Raw genomic sequence first — 12,048 nt, forward strand, 5'->3', positions numbered from 1 at the left:
TTTTCTTTGTGCTCAAGCAGCTCACTTTGGCTGTGAGCGACGTGGCATACTTCTTTAAACGTTCTTTACTTTTCTCAAGGTTCCATCTCTGTTCCCCCCCCCCCCCCCCTTTTTTACTGTGAGAGGGGCTGAGTGCATGTTTTCTTCAGAAGGACCTCCCGAGTTGAGTGTTTGATAATTTATGACTTGTTATGTAAATCACTTAGTCTAATGCAATGTACCCTTTCAGAAATTGGGTAATGAGCAACCTTCTGTTTTGCCAAGTCGACATACAAAAAAAACACGATTACCTGATCACATTGTAACTTTCCATCCAGCAATTAAACCCTCTTCAGTTGTAATTTGATCATATAAAACTTTGGGTTCAAAAGAAAAGTGCTCATGCTGGCAACCTTTAGACCAGTGGTGTCCAAACTACGGCCTGGCGGCCATTTGCGGCCCGCCGTCCATTTTTCAGTGGCCCGCGACATGTGCTAAAAATGGCATTTGACTCAGTTCAGATAAAATAAAAGAAAGAAAAATGTTTGGAGATGGTCAAAGTAAGAAGGGCGGGTATTGAAAAACAGGTGAAAAAAATAAAACTAAAACAAATAATAATAATAATAATAATAATAATAATAATATTGTTACCGAAATAAAATAAAAACGAAAATGCTTTGTAAAAAAACAAAAGTAACTGAAATTACTCTGGCTTGGTTCGAAGACTTCCTGTAAATAGAAGGAACTGGGCATAAACACCTTTTGTGTAAATTCAGCCAACTACATAAAGTGTGAGGATATGACTTTTGTGAGGCCTTTATCTGTTTATGCTTAGAACAGTTGTGTGAATAAAATATAGCTGTTATAAATACGAGGAAATATTAGTCGTTGCCTTTTCTAGGTCATTCCTTATAAAGTCACAAATATTGGACACAAAACATATGAGAAACTGGCAAATTTCCACAATTTAGTTATTTATTTTTGGCAAAGCTAAAAAAAGTTTATACTGTATATTGTATTTGAAAAGCTATATAAAAAAAGGCACATTGTTTATGTATTTTTTATTTTCATTTCAGTTTGCAGTGCAATATTACATTAGCCGAGCCACTGTAAGCATTTGCTGCTTCCCCACATGTAGAAAGGTAAGGACATAAATCAATCGGCGTGACAAAACAAACACGCTTTACGCTGTTCTATTTATCTGCGGGGCAAAACATACATGACAAAGCGAGCGCGTGTCGTTTCCACGCAAACCGCCTCCTTTATTCAAGCGCACGTCTCGTAATGGCGCAAATGGCCATCACGTTGCAATGCATCATGCCTGTCGCAAAAGACAACAACGGCGCTAATGATGCCGAGCTATCAGCGGTTCGGATTCGGTGAGATGGGGCTGGGGGGGGGGGCTAACATCTGACTCCCGGAACAGCCGAGGCAAAATAACACATGACACATGTCTGCCATTAGTGCGAATCCTCCCCGCGGTTGCCACACTTTCTTTTAATTTCGCTTGGCTGTAATCTCCCATCGACTCGAGTGTTTTCATCTACTAAAGGACTTTCAACAGCTTGAGCCTAATCAAAGACGTTCCCTCTTTTTTTTTTTTTTTTTTCTTGTCTCTGGATAAGGAAATTCAATTAGCTTAATTGGGCTGGATATTATCCTCTGTAATGTGATGGAAGCATCGCTTTCAACCAAAACTACACAGGGCACTTTGGAAGCACCTTGCTAATTAGCGCAATAACTTTAATCCAAATGTTTTACCTCAACATTCCAGATGATTCCAAATTGAAATCCAGGTAATTAGTCGAAATAACCCCCCCCCACCCCCCCACCCCGCGCACGAGGAGATCACTCGACTCCATCTTGAAGGCTGCTGACGGCAAAGTATAAATGAAGCGTTCCGTTTCCTCATGTTCCACGCTTGACACATAATGGGACCAAAATAGAAAATACGTTTTTTTTTTTGTTTTGTTTCTTGAGCTTTGTGTTTTACAACTGCAAAAAAACAGATGGATTTCTTCAGAAATGCAGAGGCAACAAAAAGTTTATACAGCCCTGTTCAAATGCAATTGTTTTGTGTTATACATTTTTAAAAGGCAAGATACATTAATGTGACCTATAAATAAATGAATATTTTTGATTTTTTTTTTTCAAGGGTCAAGCAAAGATAATGTATCTGCACAAGTGTACACACCTTCTTATAAATGTGATCAGAATTAATCAATCACGTTCAAACTCATAGAATGTGAGTCTGCACACACCTGCCATCAAGTGGCTATGACCCCCCCCCCCCCCCCAAAAACAAACAAACAAACAAACAAACTTCAGGCTTCTGCTAGAAAGCAAAGACAAGTCAAGAAAGCGTTTGAATGTGACTGGTTAATTCTGAAAACTGCCACATCCCAGTTATAAGAGGGTGTGCACACTTATGCAAGTATCTCATTTATCAATTTTTACTAAAGTATTTTTTAGGCAGTTGACTTGTACAGATTATAGATCACATTAATGGTGGAAAAATGTTTTCAAATGATTCATCTTGTGATTTTGTATCTCAAAACAAAAAAAACAAAACAACCCCCCCCCCCCCCCCAAAAAAAAAACAGCAGACTTCTGCTAGAAAGCAAAGCCATGTCAACAAAGGCTTTGTGGTTAATCATGAGTTTGAATGTGACTGGTTAATTCTGAAAACAGCCACAATCCCAGTTATACGAGGGTGTGCACACTTATGCAATTATCTCATTTGTCTATTTTTACTAAAGTATTTTTTAGGCAGTTGACTTGTACAGATTATAGATCACATTAATGGTGGCATTTTTTTTTCCAAATGATTCATCTTGTTGTGATTTTGTATCACAAAAAAAACAAAAACGGCATTTGAACAGGGGTGTGTAGACTTTTTACATGGACTGTTTCTGTATCTAAATGAGGGGAGTTGGGCTTCTGCAACCAAGCGTCTTTACTTTGAGATTTCATTGGGTTCCTTCCATCTAAGCAAAGCTGAAATGGGATTTTTTTTTTTCTCACCCCCAAGCAGCAGAGACAACAAACAGAGGAAATTATTGCACTTCAAATCAGTCATATATCATAAGCTGCAACATGCTCCGTTGGTTAGGGTAATAGACAGAGAAAGCAGCTTTTTTTTTTTTTTTTTTTTTTCTGATGGCTGGTTTGCATCTAATGCTGTGCCCTTGAGCTAGATACTTAACCTTAGCAGCTCCAGCAAACACAGGGCCTTCGAAATGGCTTTGAAAGTGTAAACCCATCTTCAGAAATGAATACCTCCTGTCAACTGGTTGGAGCTAACGCTCGTTTTTGCCCCCCCTACGAAATGACAGAGAAAAAAAAAAGACACCAAACTCTGCGTAACACAATAAAACTGTATTACATTTGTGCTTAAAATTATTACAATTACAGTATTTACAAGCGTTGTCCTAAAAATAAACATCTCATGCTGGATAACACATTAAAAGAAAGAATTGCACAATAGGAAAGCAAAAGGATTTTTTTTTTTTTTTTTTAATGTACACCTACATTTTACAGATTTTGAAGTCAAGAATGAACGCTGAGCGCAGCTGAACAGTTTACGCAGGACGAGGAGGTCAAGATGACGAGGCCGCGAGAGGCGAGCGAAGTCGCGCATCCGCCATCGATTGCGCGTTGAAACAAGCCAAATTCAGGACGGGAACCGCTTCAATAAATAATCGAGTGAAAGTTAACCAAACCCCTCAAGGTCATTTCATACACTCGTACACCTGCTACAACACCAGCCAACCTCCATCAGCGTATGTCCAGCTTTTCAATGTAAAGTTTAATAAATACAATTTATGTTAAAAAATAAATGAGTCTCCAAAAACGAAATAGTCAAATACTGCTAGTAGTAAAAAAGGGATTAAAGGAATGGAATCAAGACTCATTCTAGTCCAGTGATTTTCTGTGTTTGGGGCGTAGCAGTTTGAGAAAATAAGGAACAAACAAACAAACAATACTTAATTTAGTCCACAGTTTGTTCTTGAAGGGGTAGCTTGCTCTCCGACACTTTGAAAACCAAAATGTTACTCTCGTCCATAAGGCTGCGTCCCATTATCATTAACTCATTTACTCCCAATAACGTATAAATATGTTTTTTAATGTGTCCCAAAGACATATTTATACGTTTTTTTGTTTTTTTTTATGCGAGAGCATACAGAAGGCTTTGATGCAGCCTCTCAACTGCAAAGAACGGTTGCAGAAATGGTAGTTATTACACAAACGGCCAGCCGGTGGCAGCAGAGCAAAGGAGATCAACCAAGGCCATGTAGAAAAAAAGCTAAATTACTTAGAATTTTAAATAGACTTGTGAAAACTGATGAAACTTAGCTCTCTTCTAATGCTAATTGCTGCAAAACGGAAACAGATAGAAACATACTTTTTTTTCCTGATGAAAGAAGAGACTTTAATATTTCGTTTGAGAGGTTCCATGCTTTTATAGCAATAGAACACAATATTCCGTGGGCCTTGCAAAATCAGTCAAAATCCAGTAAAACAGCCGGGAGCGAACGGGACTGCTTCTGTGAAAATGGCGGCGAGTGAATGAGTTAATATTGGCTGTTCAATTCAAACGATTGTGCAAAAGTATTAGGCGATTCGTTGTGGTTGGCACAAAATGGAGGATTTCAGTTTTCGCTGTTGTTGTTATAAAGCCGTTTCATGCCATTCTGATTCTGGACAGGTGATTGTTCCATTGACGATATAGTTCTAGAACACAGGTGTCAAATTCCGGTCTTCGAGGGCCACCTCGGTTCGAGATCAGAACTGTTTATCATTCGTATTACCGGTAAAAAATAAAAATAAAAAAATAAAAAAATGAAAACATTGAAAATTATGACACACCAATCAACCTGATGTTGAAGTTGACTCTTTATGAGAGACCGAAAGACAAACCAAGACCGCATGAGAAAAACTCCTCAAAAAACGAAGAGCGATTTACACGCACGCACACACACCCGCACACAAGTATTAAATTATTATTATTTTTTCCAAGCTTGTCTGTTTACACTTGACAACATCCAGTAAAAAGGTGTTTATCCCAAAGATACACTGATTGACAATACCTCCGGCGTGTTTTTCAGATTCAAGTAGTTGGACCGCACAGTCCTTGTCATAAAAGGTGACACGTGTAAATATCTGTCCAACGACTTGCTTTGGGTTGTTCTGAGGCCAGTGTTTTTGTTTGCCAAGCGTAAAAGAGGCAGCACTTGTCAGTCACAAACAAAACAAAACGGTATTTTTACTTAAGAGTCCGCTTCCGACGCCGCCGCTGCCCGCTACGTCGCAGTCTCGATGGCTATTCTGTACAGTCGAGTACCTCCCCTTCCAGATGAGGCTTCATTATGTACACGTGGGGAGACGGGAGCTGGACGGGAAGCGATAGTGCTTTTTGTTGTGTGATTGCGAGCTTTCCATCAGTCTTCTCCTGCCTTCCTCCTGCTTTTGGACCGCCCCCGTCCCCGTCTGACGAGGGTCAGCGGACCTGGGGAGCGTAGCCTTCCTTCATCAGGCCCTCTTCGTAGTCCGTCTGGCACAGGATCATGTTGTTCTTCAGGAAGAACTTGTCTCCCACGCAGAACCTGCACGACACGAGAGGAGAAGAGCGGTGAAAAGGCGGAAAGGGGCATCGTTAACGCCGAGCTGGAGGCTAGCAAGGCTATGCTAGCACTGTGCCAAAACCCCTTTCAGCTGCAAATTTAAGAACTTAGGGAAAACATTTCTAAGTATGCAGTCGGTGGTGGGGTATTTCTTTGTTTCGTTCCCTTCCACCTGCAGATGTGACCAAACTTTGAACAACCCCGGTAGCCACATCCTCACAAGTGGGGGTATACGGTTATTTCTGACCTTTCAGCACAGCGCCAAACGGAGATTATGTCGAACGAGAGGCAACTCTGGCTGAATTGTCCTGAGGGTCGCTTATCTCCCTACAGGTTGGACAAGGTCGGCCAACGCCGGCGCAAGTGTTTAACCAGAGGCTACGGGGTGAGTTTGGGGAAGGGTGGCGGCAGTTTCTCCTCTTGTTTGACTTTCAGCGGATACTAAGAATACAGAATTCATAGCTGGAAGCTGCGCGGTAGCTCGCCTACCTGACATGCTCGTTGTGTTTATTCTGCGCTGGAGGGCAGATCGAGAGCATGATTTGTTACATCCGTTTGGGACCAATTAACAGATAGACCGTAAAAGGTGGGCTTTTGGGAAAGAAGGGAAAAAAAAAAAAAGGCATGCTCCGAGGAAGGGATTATAATTATTTTGGAAAACATTCTATGAAGCTCTGTGCTCAGAACTGATCTTACTTGAAATCATCCGTTACACCACTTGGCTCAAAAGTGAAGCGAAGCACCTTATAGACCACTATGGGCACAAAAGTAGATGAAATTGTGAAATTGAGATGACATCTTGTGTGTTAAGTGGGGTACACAAATACCGACATGCGGGCCAAATTTGGGCGATCAACGTCCCATGTGAGTGTTGTGTTAAGATTCATTTTGGTACCTCCAAGAGCAGATGGTTAGCTGACCCGAGAAACCGGTCACGAGTTTAGGGACAGCTCAGAGACGTCGGGTGGGACAAAATCGTTGAGAGATTGCAAAACAAATTGGAGAATCTTCAAATGAACTCTCGAGTTACCATCTGCTCCCTCTTACGTGCTCCAGTTCAGAGGTGAGTAGCAGCATTTTGAACCAAGTGGATACATTTGAGGGAGGACTGGCTGACTCCAAGGTAAAGTCGAAATAATCCGTACTGACTTCCTGTGGTGTGGGATGTGTTTAGAGTAAATTTTCCTCCACAATCTAAATGTGAAAAAGGTCGGGGCTGACTATCGTAAATGTTGAACCTGCTGAATATTTACAAGAGCAAATTCTGATGTACATAGTGAATACAGTGTATGGCAGGGCAATAGATTGCGTGACTTGAAAGTACACCACAAACGATAAGCCCAGAAACAACACCGATTTATTTCCCGCCTTAGCTCAAATTTCTACATATTACTATTTGAAAATAAACGCCTCTAAACTCTATTATTTTCCTGCTTTCACTGTGTCCACTCCAATAATGACCTCATGTCAACGTTTTTTTTTTTTTTTTTTTGCACTCCTTCTCTCCTCCAGTCAAATTGTTTCTCCCCCTTTTCACCTCCCCGTGCTCGTTTCCTCTCCCCTATTTCACACAGACAAATTGTTTCTGCTCGGTGAAATGTCAACAGCATATGTGACATCTGTGCGCCAATTTTGATGAGGATATCACACTTGGGCCCATCACAGGCGTGTCTAATAAAGGACGTTTTGCTGCCCCCGACTATTTCCAGTTTCTGGAACAAAACAATAGCCGAGTGTATTTTCTATATGTGGTTGGGTGAGGTCATGCTTGGAAAGTGGTTTGCTGTTACTGCAAATTCGAATATAAATAATAGCCAATTAGCGTTGCTAACAGCAATTATAGCAACTATGCATCGGCCTTTAAGGAGTTTAGAATACAACAAGCTGCACTTTATAGACAAACTGTAGCAGATTTATCACTATGAAACTTAAAAATCCCGTAAAAAAAATGATAAAATACTGAAAGTGTTATTTGCTCATCATACAGTATTATCAGCCTTTACTAATGAGGCTCATTAAAAGAGTCCCTTGACATCATTAATACAATTCTCCACCTAGTTGTATTCATATTATGGTCTGTAGTCATACAGATGCAGTCATCGTCCTCTGACGCTTTCTTCATCTCTCCTTTTCACTTTCTTCCCTTTCTTTACCGAGAGGTGAGTGTGACTAATGAGTCTTTAGAGACCTCTTGTTGTAGGGGGGAAGAGGGGGTAAAAAAAAAAAAAAAAAAAAAGCCTTCCACAGGCGCTCACTTAAAAGATGCATTGCGATGCCAGCTATATGCCCCGGAGGCACGTGTTAACTAGAGTAGTCGCTTTCCACTCAAATGAGGAAACGGGAGAAAAAGTGAGCTGCGCCACGTGTAGTTAGTGTTCACAAATACTGAGCGTTATGAATGGGACCGCACGTCTTCGTTGTCACCCGACAGGACAATCGCAGAATTTGCCTTGAAAAACGCTTGTTTTCGCAGTATGTTTGGGGCCATTAGTCATCGACTGTGAAGCGCGGTTCTATCACTTTTCGAACATTTGAGTGAGCGTGAGCAGGGTATATCCTCAAAATTCGTCCTTGCCGTTCCTTCTCTGCATGTTTCTCTTCCAATCCAACATTCACGCACCAGGATGTTGCCAGTGGTTTTCACCATAATGGTAAGGTGTCGTGTATGACCTTTTCAGTTTGTTGCATTCACGTTCACGTCAATTTCCCAAATCCTTTTCAAGACCTGAAAGGGAACACATTCTCGGAAAAAAAAAGAAAAGCTACTCCTTAATCACGCTGTTTCATCATTATTCAGGAAGAAAATTCATATTCGTGTGCTTACGTTGCATTCGAGGATGGTCGGAAGTCGGAAATATCCGAGTTGAAACTTCCCAGTTACGACCTCAAAGCGTTCGAGGTGAAAGTAAACAACCAAAATGGCGGATAGCGATAAATTGTTTTTTTTTATTTTGGTCCTCAAAACTCAATTTGACCTCCAGAAAACGTAACTTTGTGCAATTTTGCTTCATTTATTGTTTTAATCTTATTTTTTAAGCGTTCCATACAATTAAGTAGTTTACCGTATAATTTCATGCAGGAATATAGCGGCAACACCGTTACGTACGTTGCGTTCGCCACGATAAAAGCGACAAGGTAAAAACTGCCATAAGCAATGTTACTCGTGAAGTGAAGAACTAGCTTAGCTTCTGGAAGGTGCTCTCGTAAAATGAGAGCAGACTTGTGTCAGATCTGCTCCACTTTACTTACCGGTAATAATTTTCCAGGTTCGAAGGCTCTCGACCGACTCTTCTTTAACCAAAGGGTTAAGAGCTCCTCTCCATTATCCCTTGTAAATTGTAATATATATTTAAAACAAAGGCCTGCTAGCTTAAACCAGGAATGCATCGGTTGCATAATTGTCAACTTGGCTGGTGAAATACGTCCGATTCGGGAGGAGAGTTAACAAGTCCACAACCGTTCAAAGTAGGGGTGTGAATTGCCTAGTGCCTGACGATTCAATTCGTATCACGATTCATAGGTCACGATTCGATTCGATACCGATTAATCCCGATACAAATTTGTAAATCGATTGTTGCGATTTTTTTACTCAAATTTAGAAAATACTATTCAGTAAACTTGTACATGTACACTGTAAGATTTGTATGAAAAGGTATTATTTATTTATCTGAAACTTCAGTCTTATAACTGTGAGCCACGATATTTAACAAGCATGTAATCTGTTTCATGTTTGAACAGCATTGAAATAAAATATTAAGGCTTAATGCTCCATTAATATAACATTTTTCCATGCTTAAGGTGTGAAGCCTAACCCTAAGTAAGACATTTTGTTGAATATTTTTCCATCAAAAATGGATGTTTAACTCATTCACTGCCATTGACGGAAAAAGACGTCAAATGATGCATTTTTGGGCTGGCAGTGAATGTGTTAAAAATCCCTTCGGCTGCCTATTGAAGCGATTCGAGAATTGCGAGCTGTAGTATTGCGATATATTGCCGAATCGATTTTTTTTAACACCCCTAGTTCAAAGTACATTCCAGTCGTGTTTTTTAAACTTTGCTAGAGTCCTGTTCAGTCTTTCTCATAGTTAGTTGTGGGTGGGATTGGTTGTAAAATGTGCAGAAAATCCTTAGTCGTACATTTTAATGCGTCGTGATCGTATTTTCGCTCTTGTAGACCAGGATGAGGAAGCACGATTGTGTTCTCCCCGCACAGTCTCCCAGTTCTCGACACCAATCATACACAAAGTGACAACTATGTCCCTTATTGCCTATTAGGCCCCTGTCTAACAAGCCTGACTCATGACATACAAGGCAGCCGTGGCCGAGCTTTGCTGCACTGAACCCAATTGGCGTCAGTCTCTCCTTGCAAGGCTCAAGTACGGAGACCCCCCCCCCCCAAACCCACCCCGACCCCTTATCAGCACTGACCTTCGCCTGCACTGTCACCCGTCCTGCTCCTCTCTGCTCTAACCTTCCTCCAGCCTCCCCAGACTGTGGCCTCCAGCTCATCAGGGGGAAATTGGGCCAGCTCCGGCTAGATGATGAGGCTGGACGACAGCCTCATCGATTAGCTGTCCCCCACGGCTGATCTGTGGCTAACTGCTTGCTGGATGGAGGCTCATATCTCCTTCCTTATTCCCAACACCTCTTTTCGGAAGCAGTCGCCTGTTCCTTTCGGCTCCGGCTTCCTCGCTGCCGCTCAGGTAAGGGAGAATAACAGGCCCAGCGATTGGGAAGGTCACAATGGTAGATTTATGTTTGCTTTAACGGAGTGAGGCCGCATTGGGCGCAGACACGAGGAATCGGGGCTGATGTAGGATCCTATATTTTCACTGATGGACCACGGACAGGGTTGCTTGATAACATTTCAAAGTCATGCTTAGAGTGGGGAAAAAAACGGTGTGATGCACGAGTGAGATAACCGGTGCAGCTTTTCTATTTATCACACTCTTCATTGCTGTAGCTTCATGGCAATACATAGATTGCTGTCAATTCGACAGTGATGGTGACGAAGAACAAAGGTCACGGTCACTCGCTCCCGTGAACTAATTGGCCTATCACTTAACCAAGACCTTTAATAGCAGAGCACGGCAATGGCTATTAGAGTCCTACAGTGATGGAATCAGAATAATCACTGGCATCCGAGTTCTCTCGGCTGGTTTGAACGCACCCACAAAGAAACGGAAGACACGGGTTGATAAATGGGAGGCTATGGGGGGGGGGGGGGGGGGGGGAGTCGGCTGGATGTTCATACGTGATTGTAGCAATTCAACCTTCAAACGCCAATTTGCGCGGCGGCTGACCTGGAGGAGCGACGGATAATTACGCCGCCTGACCCCTGCCGACCCGCCGATCGCCTGCTCTGTTTATCAGATTTCACATTTTCTGACGACGCTCCGCAGAGAAATCTCCGGGCCATTTGCGAGATGGATTAGATTGCTTTATTGAAGGGCCTGTCGGGAGAGCGGGTCAATGGGAGGGGAGGCGAGGGGGGTCTTTCGTGTTTGTTTGAGGCCGGGAAATGAGAGGGGACAGAGCTGGTGCCAATGAAGAAGGCGAGCAGCGGGATCGGTATGCCAGACGAAGCGCAGGAGCCCATTTTCAGGCCATCCGAAACAAGGCGGATAAACTATTCAGGAAAAGTGAGATCCCCGGAGAGCTAAGAGCAATTTGCTGAAGGTCAATCTATTAATCACACTATAAACGTTGAGCATTTTACCTAAGCTAAACGTGTTACTCTCTACAAGGCAACACAAACAACCGAGACAAGTTGGAACATTTTCGAAGAAAGTAGCACGATTAGAAAAATAACTTTCGCAGACTTTTATGTGGAGAAATGTGTGAGGATTTTGACATATTTTTCTTGGAGTATGTTTCGTTTTACCTGCCAAGATTGTTGCCTGTAGATTATTTTTTTTACAACATGGCTTTGAATATTATGCCAAAGAAGTTCTGTTAAATAACTTTATTTGTACCGGAGGGGAGACAGTGAGTCGGCTGCTCACAAATTCACTGATACATGACAGTAACATGACAGAAGTGCTTCAGGCATATCAAACATGGCTGAAAAACAAACATTGAAATCAAAAGATGCGGAACAGAATAAAATGATTGCTGCTTGTTGTGATGTGTTACAATTGTTTTTAAATCACTAACAATATTTAAACCATTTATTTATTTGTGATAAATGCACATCATCTGTTGTACCATTTAACCTAGGGCCGTGCAATTAATCAAAATTCAATTACAAGTTCAATTATTACACTCCACAATTACAAAATTGGCATTATTGTAAACAAAAATACAAGTTTATTAATACTAATTGTCTACATTTGTATATTTGCACCTTTTTATTTTAAAAAGACCAATTTAATAAATTTTGTTTGGTCTAAGGAACTTGCATAATTATATTCAAAGAAATGTATTCTTCTTAATATATCTT

The 12,048-nt window shown here is 41.4% G+C and overlaps 1 protein-coding gene across 1 annotated transcript in view; it reads right to left on the reverse strand.

The window, feature by feature from the left end:
- Positions 1–3,342: 3,342 nt before the first annotated feature.
- Positions 3,343–12,048, reverse strand: part of LOC144004125 (LIM domain only protein 3) — a 43,802-nt gene continuing 35,096 nt past the window's right edge. Inside the window, exon 3 of the mRNA XM_077501086.1 lies at positions 3,343–5,585. Within this exon, the coding sequence (XP_077357212.1) occupies positions 5,480–5,585 (106 nt within the window). The 3' untranslated portion in view covers positions 3,343–5,479. The remainder of the gene's footprint in view (positions 5,586–12,048) is intronic.

Source organism: Festucalex cinctus, chromosome 16 (assembly GCF_051991245.1).
Source record: "Festucalex cinctus isolate MCC-2025b chromosome 16, RoL_Fcin_1.0, whole genome shotgun sequence".
Lineage (NCBI taxonomy): Eukaryota > Metazoa > Chordata > Actinopteri > Syngnathiformes > Syngnathidae > Festucalex > Festucalex cinctus.